This window comes from Pyrgilauda ruficollis, unplaced genomic scaffold (assembly GCF_017590135.1).
Source record: "Pyrgilauda ruficollis isolate IOZ18807 unplaced genomic scaffold, ASM1759013v1 scaffold14, whole genome shotgun sequence".
NCBI lineage: Eukaryota > Metazoa > Chordata > Aves > Passeriformes > Passeridae > Pyrgilauda > Pyrgilauda ruficollis.
Genome location: NW_024512543.1, coordinates 4,998,984 through 5,024,847, shown reverse-complemented (window position 1 = coordinate 5,024,847; position 25,864 = coordinate 4,998,984). Strand labels below are relative to the sequence as shown.

General features: G+C 43.0%; 1 protein-coding gene across 1 annotated transcript in view; it reads left to right on the top strand.

Annotated features, from left to right (window-relative positions):
* The window catches only part of LOC121349533 (deubiquitinase DESI2-like), a 50,565-nt gene extending 26,144 nt beyond the window's left edge, over window positions 1-24,421 (top strand). Inside the window, exons 2-5 of the mRNA XM_041460078.1 lie at window positions 5,158-5,230; window positions 6,565-6,658; window positions 7,661-7,802; window positions 24,179-24,421. Of these exons, the coding sequence (XP_041316012.1) occupies window positions 5,158-5,230; window positions 6,565-6,658; window positions 7,661-7,802; window positions 24,179-24,421 (552 nt within the window). The remainder of the gene's footprint in view (window positions 1-5,157; window positions 5,231-6,564; window positions 6,659-7,660; window positions 7,803-24,178) is intronic.
* Window positions 24,422-25,864: the final 1,443 nt, after the last annotated feature.

Below are 25,864 nucleotides of genomic sequence, written 5' to 3'. Positions count from 1 at the left end.
CTGGTGAAGAGTAGAGCTCTCGGCAAGGATCTGTGACACTGGGTACTCTGAGTTTGCAGCTACTTATTGAAATCAGATCTAATTAACAACTGGTGGATTTCTTTCCTATGTGTTCATACAGATCATAACGAAGGAGAGCTTAGCATCTGTTCAGATGGATCCGGTGGAGTGGAATATCCAGTCAGTATTGTGGTGATAAATGGAATATTGCTTAGTGTGTTGGCTGCTCAGAGAAAGTATCGAGTGCTCAGAATATCTGCGATACTCATGGAAGAGGTCTTGTCTCCAGCATCTGGGGAGCTGTTTAGCCAAACTGCTGAGCATATTGGTGCAGGAAAGATTTTGGTGACACACCATGGAAAGTAATGAAGTAGGTCTGAAGTAGGGAAGAGAGACTTAGTGATAAACTTCAATGTTACAGTATTGAAGTTAGCTTACTTCAATGTACAGTATTAGCTGATGGCAGAAGTTAGTAGTTACATGGATGGGCCTCTTCTATCTGGACACTCATGTTTCTGGCACGAGTTCCTAGGAACTCCTGCTCTGAAAACCCCCAGGATGATATAATCTGCCAGTATCACATCATCTGCTTCTCCATTCTAGACCTAAAAGATGCATGTCAATATAATGAAGCTTTTAGTTTCTTTCTTTTCTGGAAAGTTAGGGCATGGTTCACTGTTCTGGTAAGTCTTTTACTTCTACCTCTGTTAGATGGATAAATGAAGGGAACAACACAAGAACTGACGCAGAGTCTAAAGAATCTAAACTATCTCACTGGTCATTACTGACCTCTGAACCAAACCAACAAAAAATCAGGGAAGATCTGAATAAAACCTGAAAATTTTCGAATTCTACTTCATCAGAGACCTTCATTAAAAGTTATTAACTGATACACTACAAACTAAATGCAAAGGTTCCTCTCTGGATTTGAAGTTTTGGGCTATCTGCTGCTATTATGAAGTGATTATAGCCTGGTTAGCCTTCCTCCCTGCCTCTGTTATCTTCTGAGTTGTTCTCTGTTGAAGACGGAAACGAGACAGAATGCTCGAAGTCCCTCTGCGTATGGTTTAGGGCACAATTTTCCAGGCAGCATGCAATGCAAGCATGAATCACAAGTCCCTTTAAGATATTGCTGTATTCAGTTCCCTGGCTCTTCATCTGACTGAACAGGCTGCCGATTTTTGTTTTTAATCTAAGCCATAACCGATTTACTCCAGAGATGAGTATTTGCTGACTGTTGCTGCTGTTCTTATGCTCAGAATTGCAAACCCCTTGGAAAACAAGGCCAGCTCGTGCATGTGTGTACAAACCTGGTTTCAAATCTGGCTTGGATTCTCTTTTCCAGCTCAGCAAGTGACTGACATGTTCACTTTAGCATAGCTTCCTCCCGAGACAAGCCGGGGGCTGTGCCAAAGTGCTGTGAGGCGTTCACTGTGAGTTCAGTCACACACTGGAGGCAGATTCTACAGCACCCTGGAGACAGGGGTGAGATGAGGACAGTACAGCCATGATTCAAAGCTGCCTTGCACTTTGGTCTTGCTAGTAGGTCATACCAGTATTGTATCAATTGAACCATGATGCAAATCAGACCCTGCTTCAATAACACCCTTGTGTGATTGAAATTATTTGAAAAAAGTACTAAATCAGGATAGCTTCTGTTCAGTTCAAATTCAGGTATGGTTGAGTTTGTTTCAGTCCACAATAGCTCGTTTAAAGGAATTAACACTGAAAAATACACCATTTAACTACAGAAATGTCCATGTGATAGTCATAATCTTGCAACACCTGGTATTAGCCAGAGAAACACTTTTGCTCCTCTCTTCTTTATATCTGGAGGAGCCTCCTCTTCACTTGTGCTTTCAGAGCTGTCCTGAGGCCTGTCTGTCTGCTCCTGGAGTTGGGCAGGATGCATTGCAGGGGCTGAAATTCTGTGCTGTGAAGAAGAGTGCTTGCGGCACAGGGTAGGCTTGTGATCTGAGAGTGCTCTGCACGTATGAGGTGGTCAAGAATCAGAACATTAATGTTTTTAGAGAGGGTTTTTTCTTGCTTGTTTGCTTATTGTTGTTTTGATCCAACAACCTTTCATATGGAAGAAGAAAAAGCTATAGCTGCAAGGTGCTTTTGGTGTAACTTCCTTGTTTGAAATAAAAAACCTGATGCAGATGAGGCTCTGCACATAGCCCTGATTTTGATAACTGGCAAGAGTATTTCTGATTTAAAAAGTCTCCCTTCTCTTCCTATTAGTTACTTCTCTAAGCAAAGCAGCTGGCATGACCTGGGCATTATTTGATTGTATTGTTGCCCTAAGACAACAGCTCAGCCTGAGGGAAGAAGACAACCTACTTCCCATATCATGGGGGACTTGTTTCAGTAGGACTTGAGAAACCTGTGTTTCTCTGAGGCTCACTGAGACTATCCAAGGAGTTAACCCATGAGTGCCCCTTCAGTCAGTTTGCAGACAAGGCCAAGTTGGACAGGAATGTTGATCTGCTTGAGGGTAGGAAGGCTCTGCAGAGGGATCTAGACAGGCTGGATCAATGAGCTGTGGCAAATCATACGAGGGGCAATAAGGTGAAGTGCCAGGTCCTGCACTTGAGTCACAACAGCCCCAGGCAGTGCTACAGGCTGGGGGGTGAGTGACTGGAAAGCTGCCTGGCAGACAAGGACCTGAGAGAGCTGGTCTGCAGCAGCTGAACATGAGCCAGAGTGTGCCCAGGTGGCCAAGAAGACCAATGGCATCCTGGCCTGTATCTGCAATAGCATGGCCAGCAGGGCCAGGGCAGTGACTGTCCCCCTGTACTCGACACTGGTGAAGCCCTTCAAATCTTGTATCCAGTTTTGGGCCCCTCACTACATGAAAGCCATTGAGATGTTGGAGCAGGTCCAGAGAAGGGCAACAGAGCTGGTGAAGGGTCTGGAGCACAATTCTGATGAGCAGCTGAGGGAGCTGGGAGTGTTTAGCCTGGAGGAAATGAGGCTCAGGGGAGACCTGATCACTCTTTACAACTACCTGACAGGAGGCTGTAGTGAGGTGAGGGTTGGTCTCTTCTCCCAGGCAACGAGTGACAGGATGGAAATGACCTAAAGCTGTGAAAAGGGAGGTTCAGAATAGATATTAGGAAAAAATATCCTCACAAAAAGGGTTGTCAAGCATTGGAACAGACTGTAGAAGGAAGCAGTGGAGTCACCATCCTTGCAAGTATTTAAAAAATTATGAGATATGGCATTGAGGACATGGTTTAGTGGTGAGCATGGTGGTGGTGCTAGGTTGGTGGCTGGATTTGATGATCTTAGAGGTATTTTCCAACCTTAAAAGTTCTATGATGTGTGGGAGATTCAGGAACTGAATGGAGGGTTTTGTGTCCAGGGGAGACAGGCTTTTGTCCCATGGTATCATGGGTGGCCACCACCTCTATCTTCTTCCCCAGTCAGAGTAGGGATATTCCTGCTATAAGATTATTAGGCAACAGAGAACTGTGGGGAAGGGCAGCAGAAGGCAAGGGCACCTAAATACCAGGCATGGTGTTCAACCCAGGGTTCACTGCTAATGTGCTGTCCCAGCTGGCAGAGGCTGAGAGCTACCTGACCCTAAAAGCAAGAGTTTGCATAATTCAAGTGAAGAAGTAAATGGAGGTTACACAAGGTCTGCAGAGAGCAGTGGGCAGAAGTCCACCCAGGGTCAGGCAGTTTGCTGCCCTCCTGCAACAATATATAATTTGTGATTAAAAAATCACGAAGAACAAGAAGCATTGCAGCCTTTTCTGGAGGGAAATGGAACTGCTGTACTGCCACAGGCAAGCATTTTTGGGGACATAGTTTAAAATATCAAGATTAGCCATACATTAAGTCAGGCTTGGGTCTATGGCTTTTATATCAAAGCTACTGTGTTTTTTCACAGTAGCAGTGGTTTTGCAGAAAACATTTTCAGGTGATTTACAGAGCTACTGCAGTCATCATAAATACATAAGCAAGTAGTGCAAGCCCAGTAGTTGCAGTATGCCAGACCTCTGGCTGCCTGACAACAGAGGGGCTTTTATTCATACCATGGCAGCTCAGTGACACCAGACACAGGGAAGATGCAGCTTATTCTGGTTCCACAAGAAGCTGCTACCAGACCCAGAAGAGAATTTTAGTTTAATGAGCCTGTCATGTCCTTGTACAGGAACAAGTGAACAGCACTCATTTTCCTCGCTGTGGTAGATTAAAAACAGAATTTCATTGCTCTAAGTTACCAGAAGATGTATCTTCATTGCACAGCAGCTGTAAGTGAACTGCAAATATACCAGGCATGGGCAGTTTCCTCAGTGCCTGAAAACATCATTTCTGTAGCAGTGCAGCTCTGCAGCTGACCTAATAAACACTGATGCTGAGCAGGGCTAATTATCTCCAATGCAGCATTGCCCTGGCATGGTTGTACAGCCTCTTGCTCTGGAATGAGCTTAGCTGGGACTTGTTTGGGTGTCTGCACTGTCCTTCACGGCGTGGTGGAAACAGGCCCTGCGCAGCGCTTGGTGGAGGAGCGTCACACGCATGCACTGGACTGCAGTGCTTCTCTGCTCTAAATGTAATGGGGGAACACTGGGCTCCAGACAAAGGAGTCACTGCATAGCTCCTCTTGAAAATTTCTCTGACCTTGGGGCAACAAAATTTCTCTGAATTGGGGCAACAAACTTCCATCTCTATGATCTCTTTGCTTAAAACCAAGCTAATAATAAGTAGGGGTGCTGGGAGGTGATGTTACAAGGTGTGTGGAAAATAATTAGGGATTCTCTTACTGAAGATTTTGAAGGTTAAATAAGGCAAGTGAATTGATAAAACTGACTCAGTGTCAGGAATTAGGTGAGAAGATAGATAATCACACATCCTGTAGCAGCTGGGTTTATGCAGGTTCAGGTCCAGTTGTATCTTAATGCAGGTTAGTACCTTAGGTGGAAAGGGTTAGATGAGCATTTTTTTAAGAGCTAATCCAGTCCAGCGGAATAAACACAGTGCCCACTTCTGTTGGTCTGTAAGAGTCTCAATTTGTTTGTCTCAAGATAATTTCAAAATCTCTCTTCTCCTTAAGAGGAGCTGGGGAGATGGGGGATGTACCCTAGACCAAGATCATGTGTTTCTTTTCCACTAATGCTTCCCACTGTGGCTTTTCTCTTACTGTAGTACTGGATAAATGAATACACCTCCACCTTGGGGATTGGTGTCTTCCACTCTGGCATCGAGATCTACGGCAGAGGTATGAAGCATTTCCCTTTTACTACCTGCAGAACATGGGGACAACTGTATGGCTGGTCACATATGGAAAAGCACCCCAAACTTACAGCTTTTGGCAAGGAATGTTTTGAGGGATAAAAACTGAAAAACTCAGCCCATTCTCTTTTCAGAGTCCATTGTGGAGCCTAGGAGGGGCTCGTGATGTTCTGTTATGACCCATGTAGTCCTTCTTATTCAGCCTGTAACTGCAGCCTGTACAGCTTGTGCAGGTGTGTTGCAGGATGGCAGATGGGAGGAGCACTGCTGGAAAGCCATTCTGTGGTGAAGGAGGGGGATAGAGAATGGGAGAAATGAGGGAGGGGGAAGACAGCTAGATCAGGGACTTGTCTTAAGGCCTGAAGATGTGTTTGTGCTAATTCCCTGTCAGGAAAAATCTTTTGTCCATTTCTTCTTTATCAGTGTGGTCTAGAAATCTCAGAATCTGGGTTTCCAGATACTGGAAAATGTTGATTTGAAACAGCAGAGTTACAAAGAAAGAAAAATGTCATGTAAGACTTTTGAAATTGTCTGCATGGGGTGCAAACTGATTAGAACCACCCATTTAAAAAGTCAAGGGATCTGGAAAACATCTGTAGTGTGGGGATGGATGAACTAGCATCACAGACTTTGTTTCCTTTTTCAGCATTAAATGGGAATGACTTGGCTACACACTCATGGTGTTTTCATGCAGTGCCTTGCAGTAGCCAGAACCCCTGTTGGTGCTATTTCCTTCTTGGGCACAGAGGCTTTCACAGGCCCTGTGAGATGGCCTGTGTGACACCACGAGGATCACCGGCTGTGTTTCACAGGCCCTGCAAGGTGGCCTGTATGACACGGAGGGACTCCCTGGCCTGACGTGTGTGCTGAGGCAGCAGAGTACAATCAGCCTGGCTTTCTGCAAAGACTTCCCACTCACTGCCTGTAAATCCCTCTGGAAGATTTGATTTTTCCCTACTCTAGAAACAGCTTCTTCCAGCTCCATAGCACCACTGGAAGCCTCTCAAAGTTTAGCCAGATTCCTTCAATGCAGGACTTTCCACTGAGAGAAAGTCACTTGGATGGGGACAGAGACAGACTTGGAGAGTTTTCCTGGTGCTGTGGGAAAGCAGTACTGCTAGCATGGAGGGAGGTGGTGAGGGCATCCTCAGTCCAAAAGGTAACTAGGCAGGGAAAACAGCTTTCAGAGTCTGGCTGAAACAGATTTTGGCAACAGCCCAGCCCCTGGTGCTGATGTTGAGCCATGCAGACAGCTGCCATAGACTTTTTCCTGACATGGCGTTCATTCAATTACTCACAGTCTGTTTCTTCTCTTGTCAGAGTTTGCCTATGGAGGGCATCCCTACCCTTTCAGTGGGATTTTCGAGATCACACCTGGCAGTGCGGTAGAACTTGGCGAGACATTTAAATTCAAGTAAGGGCCCTTTTCTACATCTTCCCTTCTGCCCCTGGTAGCCATCAGTGTAGGGGGAGCAGGCAAGTCCTGTCCTCTGGGTCCTCCTTTCACTCTCCTCCTAAGTGCCCTCACTGTCATCCTTTCCATGATCCTGATTCAAAGGCAACCCTGCAGGGATTTTGGAGGTGGATAAAAGAATGTGTACAGCAAACAGGGAGCAGTGATGAACTGTTTGTCAGGGATTAAAAGTATGCTTACGAATGAGTGCAGTTCACTCTTCTCATTTTATTCATCTTCTGTGCTCCCAGTTTTGCCTGTTACACAGAGCAAATGCACAGGGGGAAAAAGTAAGACTTCTCCTTTTATGAGGATCCCCTATCTGTGGATACTGCACTGAGTACCTGAAGTGATTGTGTGTGTTTTTTGCTGCTCTGTTTTTTGCTGCTCATTCAAGGGACAGACTGGCTGTTAGAGGAGCCTGAGAGGATGCTGCATTCTTGTGTTGTTCGAGATGCTCAGACTGTGGGTCAAGGAAATGTCCAGGGCAGGGGGGCTTGATCTTGCCAGACTTCCTGTTTATGTTGGGGCCATTTTAAAGGAAGTGCTACTGAGTGAATACTGGGAAAAGCAATAGGTTTCTGCATAAAGTTTTCAGTCTGCTCCTTCCTGGTCCAGGAGACCCTCTCAGTTGTGGAAAAAAACATCTCCTCTCTTGTAATAGAAATTTCTCTTCTGGGATGATGGGCAGAGTAGGAGCAGATGTCCAGAGCTGAGACTTCCATGGAGGTGAGCAAGAAGATCTCAGGACTGTTGCCTGTGTGATACCTTGCTTTGTGGAAAAGCTGTGGATAGTATTGTGCCATTCTGTTAGTCTCTCTGATAGCCTCAGATATGCATGTCCATAACATTTTAAGCCTCTCCTTCTTGCCAATATCTGATTATTTCCTTCTCCCTTGGTATGTATCACACTTTTCACTGTATCTTTCTGTTTTTCCTGTTGTATGTTTTGTTTTTAACTAGAGAATCCATTGCCTTGGGCACTACAGACTTCACAGAAGAGGACGTGGATAAGATTATGGAAGAGCTGGGCAAGGAATACAAAGGAAATGCATACCACTTGATGCACAAGAACTGTAATCACTTTTCTTCTGCTCTGGCTGAGGTGGGCACAAATAGGATTTATTTATTAATTTTTAACTGCTTCAGATCTGTAGTAATGTTCACAGAAAGGGACCTGGGGTAGCACACCCTGCCAGGTTAGAGCCCATAGCCAAATATTCTCTCTCTGCCCTTAGTATTTTTGGAGGCCCTTTGCTGTTGAAAGGGATGGGATAAGGAGGTAGAGATGTGGAAGGTTTATCACGTTTGGTCTAAACTGTGTGGGGAAAAAAGGAATGCTTGTAATTTGGTTCACTGAACAGCACTGAGCAGGAACTGAAAGGACAGACCTAGTTAGCATGCAAATGTGCATAATTTTTATAACAAACATAAATAACAGTGTATGATCTGCAAAGGCATAAAAAGGGTTTATCAGTGTTCTGGAAACAAAAATTTGTAGTATTCAGAGAGTGGGAGTAATTTCTTTATCTAATCTGCACCATCCAAACCTATTAAAAAAGAATTGATTTTCTTATGGACCTCTTCGATGCTTATTCACTTCCATGTTCTCAAAACCACTGTGCGTTTTGAGAAATTATTATAACAGAGCTGTTATTTATATACAGAGACAACTGAAGCATAGAGAAACACAAATTTTATTCCACCTATCTGCTGATTTTGGGGTATCTGATTTTTGATTCCCAAAGCTGTGATTATTTTGGGGGGAAGTTGCCTTCCTCCTCAACTCCCAGATGAACTAGTTAAAGTGTGTTTCAATTAAGATGTGAATATTCAACATTTGTGTAAATCTGATTTCCAGATTAACCCAGTGTCAGAAAAATATGGGAAAAGCACAACATGGAAGTGACCTTCCATAAAAACTCTTTCCATGCTTTCCATATTTGCTTTATGGCAAACTCAAGGAGAGAATATAATTTGTCATTATAGGGTAGGCTGCTGTAACGGTGAAACTTTAATTTCTCCCTCTGGAATCCTCATTGTAATTAATTACACATCTCTTTCCTTTCTTCATCATATGGGGCGAGGGTCCAATGCCAATAACCTCTTTTGCCACAAGTGTTCATTCATCCCCAAACAAGCCCATCACGGATCCCAAGTGAGATGTGTGAAAAAGTACTGTATAATTTTGTAAGAAAAAAACAAGTGAATCTGATAACCAGGAATTGATTTACACGGGTCCTATTTAAGCTCTTAGGAACACCAATTCTCTATTGATTAATCCTCATTAACCAACTGGTTATCCTTATTAATTATATATAGAGTCCTTTCTGCAAATGTTAGCAAATTAAAACAAACAGGAAGGAATTTAACTGGTAGAAACAGAGAATGAAGCTCCAAGCAGTACAGTGAGCAGATCAATATTAGCCACACTACTAATTTGGAATCAAATATCAAATTACTAAAACAGAAAATAGGAACTTTAAAAATTATGAAGAAAACTCAGGAGAAAGCTGTGGGGTTATTAGGAAAAGAGAAACAAAATCCTTTACCTGCAGCAGTGAAATAAAGTCACAGCTTACTATGTACTTTGACAGGTAAAATGTCTGTCTTGTCTCTAAGCTATAAGCTCAAAGCCATTCTTCGTTGATTCTACTGCTACACATCAGTGTATCCCTCACTGCCCCTTCCTCATCCAGCCTTCCTAACACAAGTCAAGTAAGAGATCTTATAGAAAAACTAGTGGTGTATTTTGAATTTTGTTTTCAATATGCTTTCAGTGGGCATCTTTATAGGAGTGGAGTTTAGGGTTAAGTTTCCCTGCAGGAGCTTTTTTGGTGGATTCAGAGCACTCATTCATCGCCCCGTAACCTGTCTAGATTGTACAGCAGAAGCCTGAATGGCTGGTTCTGACACTTCTGCTCCCAGGAGCTGAATTTTCTCAAGATTTACGTCAGTTTAAATAAGCCCTTCATAGGCAAGCAGGATTTTTTGTTGTTGTTGCTCTTCACATATGCCTGTGTTTATCAACCCTCTCTAATGCATTACAAATGCAAACCCAGAGGAGATGGACAGCAGGCCCAGGAGCAGAATGTCCTGGATGGTCTCTAGCACAGGGATACGGAAAATGGGAGCTGAAATTCTTACAAAAATAACACTAAGCAAAAAATTACACTAAACAAAAGTCCCAGCCATTCAATAAGACTCAGCCAGCAACATGAGGAATATGTGTGGCTGCCTTACAATAGGTAGCCCCATCCATTCTGGTAAGAACAGTCATTTTGGCAATTTGGAGCTGAGAAGCAGCATAGCTCAACTTGGGATACTTCTGACCTTTTGGAAGAAGTCTGCTTGAAATCTATTGAGACAGAACTGTAAGTTTCTGTTCTCGACATCTGAATGCTTTCTTTACTTCCCAGCCCAAGTGATTTTTTTTTCTCTTCTTCTTCCTATAGTTCCCATTAAAACTCATGCTTTCTTTACTTCCCAGCCTACATGATTTTTTTTTTCTCTTCTTCTTCCTATAGTTCCCATTAAAACTAAACAAACAAAAAATAACCCCACTGGGAAGCTCCAGTGCCTTCCACATAGAGCTACAAGATGCATCCTCACAGTGCACAGAACACGCTGACTACATGATGACTGGCTCACAAGCCTGTGTAGATATTTGTCACCATATAGGCCAGAAAACAGAAATGATATTATATTTGCACCCCAAAATCAATTTTGAGATGTGTCTCTTTAGTATAATACTTTACTAATACTTTAGTATAACTATTGCTCTTTTCTTCAGACTCACCATCTGCGAAGGAGTAATAATAACAATAACAGCAAAACTATTTAGCACCTATTACAGCATACTCACGTTATGTGTCAGTTAAAGACAGTAAACTGGAAAAATTATTCAAAAAATTAAAAGAAAAAATTTTGCTCAACATAATGAAGCACTGGAACTGGGGTTTCATTCCAGCCACAATAATAAAGACACCAAGGATTTTGTGTGCAAATTCTCCATCTCTCTGTTGGCTGTAGCCCATCTGAAAGGTGATGCTATAGGTACATAATGTCCTTTCACCCCAGAGGGCTTGGGGTGGAGGATGCATTTTAGCATGAAAGAGGGAATGCCCAGCTCTGCTCCCAACAGCCCTTTAGGCTCTTCTGCTTACAGGCATAAACCATTGTGCACAGTTAAGGAAATCGTTGTTCTGAGCCTCCTGGGTAATGCCAGGCAGGTCACATCCCTGTGCTGTGCCAAAGTATCCCCCTTCCCACATACTGGGTTATTTGCTTCCTTCAAAAAGGGCTCTGAAATCTTTTGATGACAGCTCTCTCATCTGCCAGTGTTAGTTACCTGGTCTTTGGCTTGTATTGTTCTGTTTCAGCATGCAAAACCAGAGACAGAGCTTTACAGCTGAGTGGTGATGTCTGAGTTAATGAGTGTTTATACAGAGCTGTCTGGCAAGCCTTGAGGGTTGTAGGCCCTGTGCTAGGGAGCTGTGTTCCCTAATTTCCTCAGCTGGCTGTGGGCTTGCTAATTAGTATCCATACAGGGGTTGTCCCTGTGGCAGGGCCATGGGCTGGGGGGATAACGCCATCTGGTCTTACAGACTGAGGGTAAATGTAGCCACGTGTGCTACTGGCCAGGGTCACAATTTTGCAGAGAGAAAGGAAAGGAGCTGTAAGATTGGCTCTCCCTCCTGGATCAGTTTCCTTGGAATCATGTTGTAAGAAAACAGTCACATATCCAATTGCCAGGACTTGTAGGACAGGTTCTTCATCCTCAGAAGGACTGAAACAAGACTTTATTTTCAGATTTTTTTTGTTTTCTTTTCCTTTACCTGTGTTTTCTCAACAAATAGAACATCCATTCAGAAATCTTCCATCTACATCTGTTTAGGAAACATTTTTTCTCTCAATTCGCATTTAATATGATGATGCCTTGCGTCTCCCCATGATAACTGCTAACAGTTTAAGAGCTACATGCAGGCTGACTGCTGATAGTTAGGGGCATGTCTGGACCTGTGACTGCCACTCTGGCATTTGGCCATGCACCTTGAAAAATCCCTGGGCTATAGAAGTACATCATGGGCAGCTAAGCTGTACTTAACCACTGGGCATGCCTTTGATCTATCTACCTCTGAAAAAACTCACCTTGCAGTGCAATTGCAGCCTCGTTGTGTGCTGCTGTGGCATTGAGCCTCTCCCTGAATCCACACATCTCTTCTGAGTCTTCTGAACTTCCTGCCCGCATCACTTGTAAGCTGCAAGGGGCTTTCTTTGCTACTCTCTCATTGCCACTCAGCTCTGAAGATTCCTTACTCCCCTACTGCACGCTGTTGAGCATATTTAACTTGCTCAAGACTTAGTTCTCTCCCTGCTTTGCCAGTTCCCTATGGACTTCTAACCATTGGAACAAAGAGGCATGGCTTGGTTTACTCACAAAGCAGCTTCTCTGGAAACAAAGAATGCTGCAGTTTTAGCTGCAGCAGTTCAGACTTCATCTCTAATGCCATTTTATGGCAGCTTTCTCAGTAAGTGAACATGCTGCATGATCAGGAGTCTCTTCCTGTGGATTCTTTTTCACCAGGAACTTTGGGTTATTCAAGAAGTGAAGAACTATCAGAAAACACAAGTGTCTGCACAGCATTTTAATTAGTTTTGAAGGAAGTTCTGACGCAAAGCTGGGCATAATTTCCTGACGGATTATCATAAGAAAGAAATCTGATGCACTCTCTGTGCATTTGCCCAGCTCCAATTTAAGGTCACTCTTTACACACCACTTCATACCCCTTTGCAGCCTCCCTTTACCCTCACCATCTATGTCAGTGTGAAAATGTGAGAGGTCCTTGAGTCAAGCAGCCAAAATCTAGTCAAGGTGGCCTCAGCCACTTGATTCCTGCAACGTGATGTCATGATACCTGCATTTATAAACCTCTTCAGCAAATTGTTTGTGGGTTAAAATGAAGAGGTCCATCAACTGGGATTAGCAACTTGCCTGCAAGAAGCTTACTCCTTTCACAGTGCTTATGCTGACAGTCCCCAAAATCAAGTAGTATCATACTCTCTGAAGAAACTGTCCAAGAGGATGGGCAATCCCTTTGGAGGACTTATGCTTACAATTTATGCAAAGAAAAATCAGTGAAGCCATCATCATCAGATCTCAAACTTCACGTCCTATTCAGAGTTTATGTACTATTCTGTGCTTTAGTACTCCAGTGGGGTTTCATTCTGATTAAGTTATGCATGTGAGGAGAATTCTGTTAGGACTATGTCAAGATTGGAAAAAGCCCTTCTGTTTGATTAGCTGTTTTAAGTTACTTTGTTCCTAACAATCCCCTGCAATCCTCCCCAATGTATACCTACAGCAATATGTTCAAAGGGCCCTTCGAGTAATTGCAAAATATTTACGTTCTTTATGAGTTGTCCTGGCAGATGAAAAAGACTGTTTAAATTCTGCCAGATGGTAAAAAATACTGGCTTTTGAACATTAGAAAAGCATCTTCGAACAAAAATAAAAGGCTAAAATAATTAGTTCTTTCCATAATGTGAACTGTTGAATTTCCTGATTCTTTTTAGAACATGGAGATGTGAGATAGAAAAATGACAGAAGTTACAAATTGCTCTAAAGAAGACATAAAGGCAGGGAAAAGCCAAACTCAAATTCCTGTACTGTAAGTTCCCTTGCAAGGACCTGAAGGTCTTAGGTCCTGTCCTTGCCACTGCTTTGCAGAAGCACTGGTCACTGCAGCAGCAGGCCACAAGAAACTATGATGTGACGTGCCAAGAAGGACTTTCAGTTATACACTTTGTCACCAAGTCTGTTCTTTGGGTATAAGTTAGGGCAGGAGCATGCAGACATAGGGAATTGTGAAATTGCTGTCAGAAGGCTCTTTTCAGTGCAAGAGCATGGCTCATGGTTTCCCTGCTAGCCTACAACAGAATTTGGACTTGTGGAAGGCAGCTCCTGGATGAGGCAAAAGCCCACTTGGCACAGCTTGTACTTCCAAATATGCATAAAGGTGGAAGGTTGACTGACAGGGTTTGAGTTTGGGAATATAAGAATCTGAACCCTTTGGATGGGTGGGCATATGCTGAGTGTACAGTGCCTGAGGACAGCTTCTGCACAGGAGATAGCAGCAACTAGAGGATCAGAGGGAGGATGAAGGTTTACTGCTTTGAGGTTCTTCTCCAGTCTGGTGATATTCCTCAGTGCTGAGTGTAAGGATCACACGTCACTGGATCTTAAAGACTCTGAAAAAACTTTTGCTTCTTAGCCCATTCACAAACAGAAGACAACTCATTTGACTTCTCACCAGCAATTTTCTATGCTTCTGCAGTTTTCTAAATAAGCTGTGGAGCTGTGTTCTTACCAGAGTGACGACAGTTGCTACAACACATCTCAGAAAAGGACAAACCGCCACGGGAAGGGAGAAAAACACCTCTGAATCAGCACCATAACTGGAAGATAAGTTAAATGACTCAAGGAAACCACTCCTTCTCCTTTCATTAATGTAATTACTGCCAAGCAACTATCCCTATTTAAGGAAACCCTCCAGTACCTTGCTATAGGACATACAGCACATTATTATCAAAGAAGTGTGGCTTCTGAGCATCAGGGAAGGCAGCCCCTTTTAGTCCCCAAAAGCCTTACTAGTGGTGGGAAAGCAATGAAGTCAGTGGGTCTTATGGGGCCTTTTGATAACATATGAAGTTGAGGTTCATTATAATTAGGAAATTAATTGAGAGGCAGTGATTTTTGATTTGCCTTAGAAATTGCTGATGCTGGAGCTTTACCTGAGGATGGCAGTGGCAAAAGGTTTTATTCTTGTATGATATCTTTCCTTCATCTTCTTGAAAGAGGAATAATCGCTTTTTGATTTGAATGAGTAATTTATCTTAAGTACTGGAAAAGATCAAAACCCTTTGTAAACTCTGAGAAACACTTGAATGGTCTGGCATGAATTCCCTCAGAGTTTATGAAAGCAGAATCCCACTACACCACTGAGGGGTGATGAAGCACTGTCAAAAATCCCTATTTTCTTCCCAAATTACCTAGTCTTTCTCTTAAACCCAGAGAAACCTATTAAAAAACATCACACCCAACTGTGAAGCTAGTGCCCATATTTGATCATTCTTCAGAAGGCCTTTTAAGGTCATTTGGATTTCATTAATTAAAAACTCTTTGGGAAAACAGATTGGTATCTCATTATCCAGCTTCCTTTTGTACCTACTGACCCTTTTCACCCCTTTACTGCTTTAAATAGCAAATGTTTCCTTATTGCTTAGCATTTCTTGATCCAAGTGATTGGATCTAAAGGACAGGACTCAAAGATGCCATCTGGACAAATGGTTAAAATTTGAGCTCATTATTAGAGTTGAACTAGGATTTTTGGAGTAAACCAGGTATTCAAAAGCAGAGCCTTTTAGAAGGATCTGATAGTTTTAATAAAACTATTGCTAGGATGTTTTGTGGGTTCAAACAGAACTTCTAGCTGATGAGACATACTCATTCACAAGTAACTGAAAGACAGGAGATTGCTGAGGTGCAGGAGAGCAAGTTGGACTAAGGATTTATTTACCTTTTGTCCTACATTTCAGGAAAAGTTCTCTTGAATATCAGCCACAAGATGTTCTAAAGTAGGGAATCCCTCAGCCTCTCCTGTGGGAACTGTCCTACCTTAATTATTTACACAAACAGGGAGATAACACATTTCAGCAGAAGAAGAGAGAGGTCTAAATTGCAATTTTTGTCCTTGTTGTTTTAGAAGCTCATTTTGAAGTTGTAGCCTTTTCAGAAGTTTCTAGAAAGAGAAGATTATTTCCGAGAACTGGTGATCTTGTCCTTGGGCTGAAGTGGCCTTGGAAAATACACCTGGAGGTTAACAGAGTAAGCTGGGCCTATTCCTTGTTGGCAAAGAAGAGAAAGAGAGTCTTCTAAGCATTTGAAGTGGCTGAAATTAGCCTTGGAAAATTCTTTAGCATCCTGGATGAGGCTGGATTCTAGAAGGCAGGGATTATGAATCCTGTACCAATCAAATAGTTTGCAGCGAGAGTCCTAGAGCTGCAGCCCTACAATGCTCAGCCTGGGAGGTAAGTAGCTTCTAGTCTCCTGAAGTCTCCAAGACTCTCTCAAATCAGCCTAAAAGGATGGTCTCCAGCAGGAAATACCCTGAAGATTAACAGATGGAGTCTGCACAGTGGATCTTGGTGGTTACCAAGGACTGCTGCAGGCATCTAGCACACCCATATTGATGTTGGCACCACAGGGATATTATTAAGCCTGCATGCCAGATGGAAATGCTTGGTAAAGCCACACACCTGAATCTCCTTGAGAGGCAGGAAATGATGCTGGTATGATCAAGTTTGCTTGGAAGGCAGATCACTGGGTCTAGGATGGGTGCTAAGGCTTCTTTACCCCTTCCTTTGTATTATTGGTAGAGATGTGTCCTATTGATAATAGCAGAGGGAGGCATTGTCATTGCATGTCAGTGTGATAGCAGGAAATATGCATCTCTTGTAACTGCAGTGCAGCAGAAGACATCTCTGTGATTGGCTGTACAGCTGTGTCTGGTGTATGCTTCCCTGATGGTGTGGCTGTCCCAGCTGTCCTTTGTCAACGTGGCTGGAGTTTTGGTAGAACAGAGGGATTGTATTTTACATGTGGAGAGAGTGGAGCTGTGCTGAAGTGACAGGAGATGGTAGTTAGTACATATTATTTTCTCTTTGAATATTCACCCATCCTTTTTCAGCCACAGCAAAACTGACAGCACATAACAAACCTACATCAGAATCCTGCTTTCTTCAGAGAAGCTTGACTTTCAGCAATTCTCTGAAATAAGGTAGGTTTTCTGAATCAAGGATAAAATAAGAACAGTTTTAAAATAATCAGTGAATAATTCAAGACTAAAGCTTTTCAGGTCCATCTCCAGGCACATGTGACTTCTTATCATAAAGTTATTAAAATCTAGGAAGCTCTTCTTAGCCTGAAAGTTATCACAGAGAAAGGAGGTTCAGGTGGCATTTGAGTCACAGTCAAAAGCAGCAAAAGCTGTTTATAAAAACCAAACTTTAGCAAATCCTAAGTAGACAAATAATGCTGATGTCTTCCTTAGTTGCTTCTGTTGCAGAGGAGGTAGGTGTTTTGTTGAGTGAAAACCTATGTGCAATTCTGTTAATGGTTGGAGAGACAAAGCACCAAACAGACATAAAAGACAGCAGAAAATGAAGAAACAAACAAATAAACAGCTACAGGACATGAAAGAACATTAGGAAAGCTTTATTTCCTGGTGCCTGAGCCAGTCCTCAGTGAAGCTGATGGAAAGACTTGCTTCATTGCAGCAGCCTTTGAATGTTGTTAGCTCCATGGAGAACAGGCTGTGTTTGTTTTCTGGTTTTTAGCTGCCACATATGTTTCAAAGAAGCTTATTTATAAAGATGCCCTGCACCCATAAATTTATACTCATGTTTTCAGATGGATGTATTTTTTCATCTTTCATCTTGCTTCTGCCTATATGCATGCACAGTTTTGACTGCATGCAGTTAATAAATTGCTGTATTGCATTCCTGATGTGGTGTCTCTGCAGCAGTAAAACAACATTTCTAAGTGTAGGTTGTGTATAAGTTGAAATTTATAAAGTCTTTGGGAATTTCTTAGAATGAAGACTTCTATAAAAATGTTTTTCCCTCCACTGTTAACTTCTATAGCCTTGCTATCCTGAATAGCCCAACAAAAATTGCTACTGGGATAACTTTTTATATGTACTTTTCAGCTCTCAGTCCATCTTCTTTCCCCATTTATCTCTTTGTGCAGGGGAACAATATGAGTTGGCAGGTAATTTGAAACAGAAATCAACACCCCCCCCCACCCCCCCCAAAATGGCAAGATTTTAGCACATCATATCAATTTTTTGCAAAAAGTCTGATTTTGTTGCAATATATACCTGTGCAGCTATTTTAGGTTTTCCATACAATGTGATCCATAAAAGTGAAGATATTTTAAGAGGAAATTTAACAAAAGAAAAATATGCTAAGTTCTCTGGGGCTGGTGTAAATGTGGTGGGTTTATCCACCTATTTTATCTGCTTTTGCATCTGTCTTAACAAACTTGGCAAACTTAACAAACTTAGCAAACTTAACAAACTGCTTCCTTATCTGTTATAAATGAGCATAATATCTTAGGGCTAGATTAATTTACACTGTCTGGGGTGTTCATTCCTAGTTACACCCTCATGGAGCCTTTGAGTCTGTGTGTGTGCAAATGCCTGAGAACAGTGCCTCCTTTCCATGAATGAAGATGGCAAAAAATACCCCTGTCCTTTTGAGCACAGCCCGATAATAAATGAAAAGTGTGAGGAGTGTAATGAACTCTTTGAATAAGTTGAAAGGCTTTTGAGACTGGAACCTTTTGCTTAGGAGTCCTGTCAACACTGTCATAATGAAGAACTTTATTTCTCAGAGTTCCTGTATTCTCCCTCCTCATTGTATCTCCATCTTCAGCAACCTGATTCTCACTAATGTTAGGAAACAAGGCTTGAGACTGAAACACAAGATTTTTCTGGTTAGCTATGCAAAAATAGAAATAGCTATGGAAAAATATGGAAAAAATAGACACCCTTAATGTCTGTCCCTCTATGCATATGGGTTGGCCAGGTCATGCTGAGCATGTCCACAACACTTGAAAGGATGACCTTGTTAAGCAACAGCTGTTCTCAGCCAGAGGTCTTGAAACAGCATCTGCTAGGAGAAGGCAATTCCTCTTCTTGCCATCATGATAACAGGAATGAATTGCAGTTGTTCATTCATTTGGTGGGAGATTCTTTATTTTAAATGCCATTAACAAGCCCAGACTCGATTATACGAGTTTTCACCAAATAGTCATCTGTTATGAGGCCACTTGCTACCTACCCTATCACCCTGAAGCTGTTGGCTGTACTTACAAGTGCTTGTTATAAAGACCTTCACACTCAAGAGGGCACTGCCATGCTGCAGTGTTGGTACATGACTAATCAGTGATGCCACTCGGAACTCAGCTCTGAATGTGGTTCAACAAGGTATCACACTTGCAGCCACTGTCTCTCCACTGGTGGCCTGGCCAGTGAAGCTGAAACAGTGCTGTGAGTGCTGAGGTGCTATGAGCCCGCTGTCTCATTTGACCCAGAGCTACCTACCCCATCATCTGTGCATGCAGACTGCTGCAGAAAGACAACTCTGTCCTTCTACCACATGTCCACAGAAGTGACTGTTATGCTTCTAACTAGCTTCACAAGGGCAGCAAGACCACAGGTTCCTCCTTTCAATGCTTTCCTTTTTTCCTCACTCCTGGCTAGTCTCTGATAGATGGTGCAGATGTTACCTCTACTTTACAATGCCCATGGTCCTGGAGAAGACCTGTAGGAGTTGCAGGACAAAAAAGGATTGCATAGGAGAATGGGGGCATTTCAGTTGCTTAAAATAATTTAAAATTCCTTTGACTTGGCTCTACCTTCCTGACTTTGGCTCAGGTTGCTACCTCCCAGAACACAGCTTCATTACTGAGCTCATTTATCCTCATCTACAGTTTCTCAGCTATAGCCTTTCCTCTGTAAGTCACAGGCCATTCCTGGCTCTGCTGAACATGTGCTGCAGGCAGCTTTACAGCCCAGCGGCACTTCATCTATTCTGTTGATTCCCACAGGCTACTTAAATTCCCTAGAGTAGAAACTGTAATTTTTACACAGTAAGTATACTATAAATCTGTTTCAAGCAATTGATCCTAGCATGCCAAGTCCACCTAGGTGAGACTGTACCTTCAGGTGTGTTGTGAAGGTGGATGTCCGTTCTGTCTCAGAAATGTTTTTTTCAGTGTACACACTATGTGCAGCAGCTGATTGGGGTGCAGAGCTATAGGTATATTCCTTGTTGATGCACTCAAGCTCCCTCAGCTCTGCCAGCACTGGGCAGTTATGCTGCCAGGTTAGTTTTCATGAGGTGGCAAAAAGATGTCCCTGTGCATTGGGTTACTGGTTTATTCTGGATGTGTCAAAGAACTGCATGGATTGAATTGCCATTTTCTCTTTCTACATATGTGTTTTGGCTGCTCTAGCATAGTCTGCAGGCCTTGCCTGGGCAGATATGCTGGTTTGCATCTAATGGCCTTATTCTGAAATTCTGATGAGGATAACCTATGCTGTATTGTGTAGTCCTTGTAGGAGCCATTTAATGCAAATACTGTAATGATTCCTTATGAGTTCTAAAGCCTTTGCTCTTAAATTGCTCTGAGGTGTGTGTTAGACTCCTCAAGTGCCAATAAAACTCCTCTGCATTCTTTAAGAGACACCAAGGGGAATTCTGGAGAGTAGCTCAAATGCATACATGTCCCACGTGGATGCCATCTCATCTTTAGCAAGGCTGCTAAGTGGAAGAGGCAGCAGGTGGTTCAACAGCGCTGAACTCTCCAAGCCTCAGTCTGAAGACAAGAATTGAAGTAGTTAGCTTGTATTGTTTGAGGAACGTTATGTTGTTTCTGTTCATCTTGATTTTCATGGATTGGAGCACTACATGGTGCCCCCTGAGAGGGCTCACTTACAAAAATATCCTCAGTGCCCCAAGTTACACTTCTATGCATGGTTTGAATTGCCCCCAGTTGCATCATCCAGCACAGCACAGAACGTATTACATTTGAGAGCTTTCTCTTAGGATCTACAACTGATCAGCTTTTCTCTATATTTTGAAAGAGGCTCATCCTATTAGACTATCAGATAATATCTAGTATACGCCCATAGAACCAAAGCCCTCTCAAAATGCAGCACATTGATAACGGTGTCTTCTAGAAGGCAGGAGACTCAGCATCCTCCATTGCTGAATGGCATTTCAGCCCTCATTGCCCAGCTGCTAGGCTGTTCCCCTGCTCACTGCAAAGCTTTACAGGGAAGTGTTAAAGCCTTGCCCAGCAGGGACAGGTAGCTCCTAGGTCACTTAGGGGAGGGGAGGGGGTGCAAAGCAGTTTGTAAATTTTAACCAGTTTGTGCATTTGCCTGTTTAGTACAAAATTATACAGCTTAAGATATTTGGAGGATATTTCCATCTTCCAAATTAGTTGTTTATTGATGAGTTGAAATCCTGCTGTGGATTTGACAGTTGCCTAGAAAAAGCACCCAAATGGTCAGGTCCCATTTCTCCTGCCCATTTGGCTTCAGCCATGGATGGCTGAATGGCTGTTTCCACTTGACTCTGCAGGTGCCAGCTGGGTCACTCGCAGCTCTTACACAGAGTTCCCAGAAGAAGCTGCAGCTATGGGAGACTTGGCTTTCTGTCAGCAGGTGCTGCTCAGTGGAAGCTGCAAGTATGTGTAGCCTTTGCCCAAGTGCCTGAAGCGAGAACTGGTCTCAGGCAATCAGAAGTTGTGCTTGCTGCAATTTCTGACCTGTAACAGTTTATCATTTATTTACATCTCCTGTCAGAGTTAGTACATGACATAGCACAGATAAGTTAATCCCCTTCAACAGAGAAAACCCCTCTTCTTCAACAAAAACACCCCATGTGAAATCTTCAACTCTAAAAGCATTAGAAAAAGGGTTCTGCTGATAGAAACAATGGGTGGTGACAGCATTCAGTGAATTTATCGTTGCAGTGAGCGGTTTTCAGTGGAGAGTTTCTCAGAAGAGCTGCAGTAGGTAGATTTTTCTGTGACTTCATATGCAGTTGGAAAACACCCACTTCATCTTGCTTGTGCTGTTTTATTTAAACTCTATTGGCTTAATCCCATGGCAGCCAGGTTCACTTGATACTTCTCCATTAGCTAAGCACTGCTGGATGCTCCAGCACAATGTGCTTTACGTCAAGGAGTGAAAAACACAGAAGCAGACTGTAGTGTTGGTAGCATTCCCTGCCATTGCCCTTTTGTTCCTATTGAACATTGTGCTCTGCCATGGAATAGTAATGAGGCTACACTGACAAGATGTGACATGACAAGCAAGACTGAGGTAAGAGAAACCACTTTGACTTCATCGTTATCCTTGAGCTCCACAAACTGCCCTTTGTTGCCTGGTGCCCCGATGCCCACACATCTTCATTCTTTTTCTGGCTCTTCCTTGCCTTATTGATTCATTCTGGGTGAAGAAGTTCCTATAAAAAAAAGGCAAACACCTCAGCATTGCTTCTACATTGGGAAGTGCTATTTCAGTTGCTAGGGGATGTGCTTAGAAAATGAACCCAACTCTTAAAAACAGTATTTCCATTTCAGGCCATCTTACCTTATGCTGTTCTGTTATTTCAGCTAATTTTTCAAAGAATCTTACCTTGGTTTCATTGTTCTATCTATTAATATCTGGGAGGAAGTCTTAATTAAAACTTTAAACTGCTTGAGAACTAAACTCACATGCATGCCTACATCACAAGGAGCCTGAGTCATTTTCTATGGCAATATGTTGCCTAAGTTCCTGAAGAGGAAGAAAGAGGAATGCTACAAAATCTGAGGGAAATTGTAGTGAGACTTGTGATTGGCTGAGGTCAAAGTAGTGTAGTGTAGGTAAAAAATGTTTGAGTAGAACATATCAAATAGAGTCTTAAACTTCAACAGCATTCCTGTGAAAATTGTCTGATATGTCTGATGAGAAAATCAAATGGATCAGCAAATTTTCTATGAATGAGTCTCAAGCATATGTGGAGAGGTTATCCACTTATAGGTTCAGGCAATAGCTCTAGCAATGGAAATCAGGGAATCTAGATGGAGATAAAAAATTGTTAATTAAGCAAGTGTCTCCAGATTAAAAATTTCAGAAATACAGATTCATATAGCTGTGTCTAAGGTTAAGTGGAATGCAGCATTGGTGAGAACTGAAATAGAAGTCCTTGGAGTGCATTAGGTAAAGAACAGTCTATGCTTGCAAGTAATTTTAGCAGCTAAATGGCTTTGCTCATTCTCTGATACCTAATGATAATGTCTCCAATTTCACACATTGATTTTTAAACAATGCGTGTCAAAATAAAGTGAGTTCTGTAGTCAAATTAGCACAGTCACAGGTTTGCTGCCTTCTCCACACCTCATTGGAAACACCACACTGTTGGAGCAAGCTGATTCCCTTATGCTCAAGGTGACTGTTGGAGTGGAGCTTGGAGCATTCTGCCCAGGCCATATGCAGAAAGGAACAGCTGCTCGGCAGCCGTAACAGCTGTAACACAGCACAGCTTATCCTCTGGAAAATGTTCCATTCTCCCTGAAAACTTCTTGAAACCTCTAAGCTCTACATTACCTGGCCTATAAGAGACTTCTCACCAAATTGTCATCTTAGTGGACTCCAGACAAACACCCTTTGAGTTTTTGCAGTACTTAGTATTAAATTAAGTGTAGTTTTAGTCAGAAAGTGGGTAGGAGGAAGAGCAGAGGAATTTAGTATTGGCAAAAGGTACAGTATGGACAACCCTGGAACCACTAATTCATGTAAATTGTGGGACAAAGTCTGTGGGGTGGAGTTTCCTCTCTGTCTCTCTTGCTCCATGGGAAACAACACAGGGAGGGAAGGAGAATTCAGGTATTATGACTCCTCAACCTGCTACAGACTTTAGGCTCTAGTATACCAGTGGAGGGCCCTACACAGAGGCAGTAAATTTACTAAAGACAGGCTCTTGAGGCATGCCTACTGATCAGTTCCCTGTGTCTCTTCTGTGCCTGGTAAGGCATATAGTAAAATGTAAAGGGAAACATATTTTATGTGGTCTAAGCCAGATACAGCTATTAAAATCTGGCACCTGTATGTCTGCATGGCTAAATGCTACAGAGAAAGGGTCTGCAGTATGAAACAAGATGTTTCATTGTGCTGAATTAGACATGACCTTGGAAAACAGTATCTGTGCTAGCAGAGTGTAATCCAAATCAGTGTACGATGGAACAGAGATACTTACAACCTAGGCTGGGGTTTTTTCTTGTTGCTTTCCCCCCCATATTAGGAAATACCATATGAGGAGAAATTAGAGGGTGGTATGGTAGGATAGGAAAAGGATGCCAGGTTTGATAATTTGACTGAACCACTGTGTCAGCCCAAGGAAGAAAAGGGAGAAACAAGAACAGCTTCTAAGGCATCTCCATCTACCTAGTCATACTCAGCTTCTGGGCTCCTCAAGGTCTGGCCAGCAACAGCTTAAATATTTTTTTCCAGACTTTTTGAGCTACTTGCTAAAGGAATGTCATTGTCTCGGTTGAGAAGCACCAGCAGGAATGTTCTTTTACCCATGGACTGCCTAGAGAACAGAGTCACCAAAGCCATTGAGGGCCATGAACTGTTTTTCCGGTCTCTGTTATGATGCTGACAAGACCTACAGCTGGCGGGCGTCCCTGTGCATGTCAGTGTGCAAGTTGGCAGTTACGGCTGTTTCTGACTGCAGGACATGCTCCTTTCTGTTCTGAACAACAGGGAATTGGCCCTGTTGAGGTGGTGGTGTGGATGACATTGCCTCTACGCTTGCTTTGGTACTATTAACCATGCTCCCTTTTGGTTTACTCCACAGATATTATGTGGGAAAGAGATCCCCCGCTGGGTGAACCGCCTGGCCTACTTCAGCTCGTGCATCCCCTTCCTCCAGAGCTGCCTCCCCAAGGAATGGCTGACCCCAGCAGCCCTGCAGAGCCACATCAGCCTTGGTCTCCACAAGGAGGAACAAGGGGACACAACGGATGAGGAGTCCCCCTCCACCTCTGCAGCCCCCTCAGCCTCAGGCACATCACGAACCTGTAGACATACACGGGTCTAAACTGCCTAGTTTGCCCCCAGATAACATCCCTGCTCTCTTGTATTTATTTCTCACATCCTTTTGCATACATTGGTTTCTCTCTTCAACAGAAAACACAGGGGAGAGAAGACCCTTTCCGCTTCAGTCCCTTTTCCAAGGACTGCCACTACAGTTGCTTGGCAAAATGACTGTAAACCCCAACACAGAACTGAGGATCGTGGTGACTAAACTGTATTCACCTCCAGGGGCCTCCATGATCCTTGATCTACAGAGAACTGCTGACTCTCTCAGGCATGAGATCATGTGTATGGGCAGAGCGCACATACTGTGATGTTCCTTCTCTGGAACTGTTTTATCTTTTTATCTTTCCCTCACCCATTTAAGCCCAGCAGCCTCTTCTCTATTTTGACTGGGTTTTTGCTTCCCCAATGACAAATCACCTGACCACACCCAGTGAAGGAACCAGAGCCAGAACTCAACCTTCTCATCTCTTAGACCAGCAACAAACTCCACTAAGATCCATCCCTTTTGTAATTATCAGGTTTCTAAATCATGTGAAGGACAAATGAAAGGTGCTCCTGTTCTACAACCACCTGTTTTCAGTGCTCAAATTTAAGAGCGTAAATGATTGTCCTGCTCTTGAAAATAATAACAAAGAACCTCGAAAATGAATGTGTTACTGTGGCTTTTCTTTGGGGTCAAAAAGAGCATGGGGCTGTGGTGATTAGAGGCAGCTACTAAGTAGATGCAGAGGTGACTCAACCATATTGGTGCTTTTTGGCACAGATCCCTCTCAGTTTTCCTAATCCTAGGCAGTGTTCCTGGTTCCCCCTGCCCCTCCCCCCCCGCCCCCGATTCCCCAGGGAATCTCTCTCCTAGCTGATATTTGCTGGCTGTATTTGGGAAAATGGCCTTCCTGAGCACAAGGAAGAGGAGAGTGAATCTGTTTGGAAGGGCAGTATTTCCTTCAGGTTTTCCTCCTGTACTCACAGACATAAAAACATGGCTTCAGAGCCATCCCTCCCTGGCCTATTTTCAAGCCAACCCAAGAAGGTAAAAAACAAATGGTGAAGCCAAAGAATGTCAGCCTGTTCCTTTCTCCTCCCTTTTCGGAGGTAGAGGGGGAAACTTAGGGCCACATCTGGAAAGCACAAATGACCCTTCAATGCATGGGCCACCATGGTGCCTTCCACTGTGTGCACTATTTCAGTGGAATGAAAAATGGGCAGAGCTGGCTCATTGGCCTCTCCAAGCTGGCTCCTGACAAGAATCTAGTCCTTGGATGTATTTATGCTAATTCTGACAGCTGATGAGAAAGCACAGAATGAGAAAAGGACAAGTACACTAACTTTTCCACTCAATTACCTCACTAGGAATTCTAGTCAGAAGGTGTAGGAAAGAATGAAAGGGGAAATCCAGGTCCCCTCCCTCCCTTGCAACTTCTCTTGGCTACATAAAGGAGGA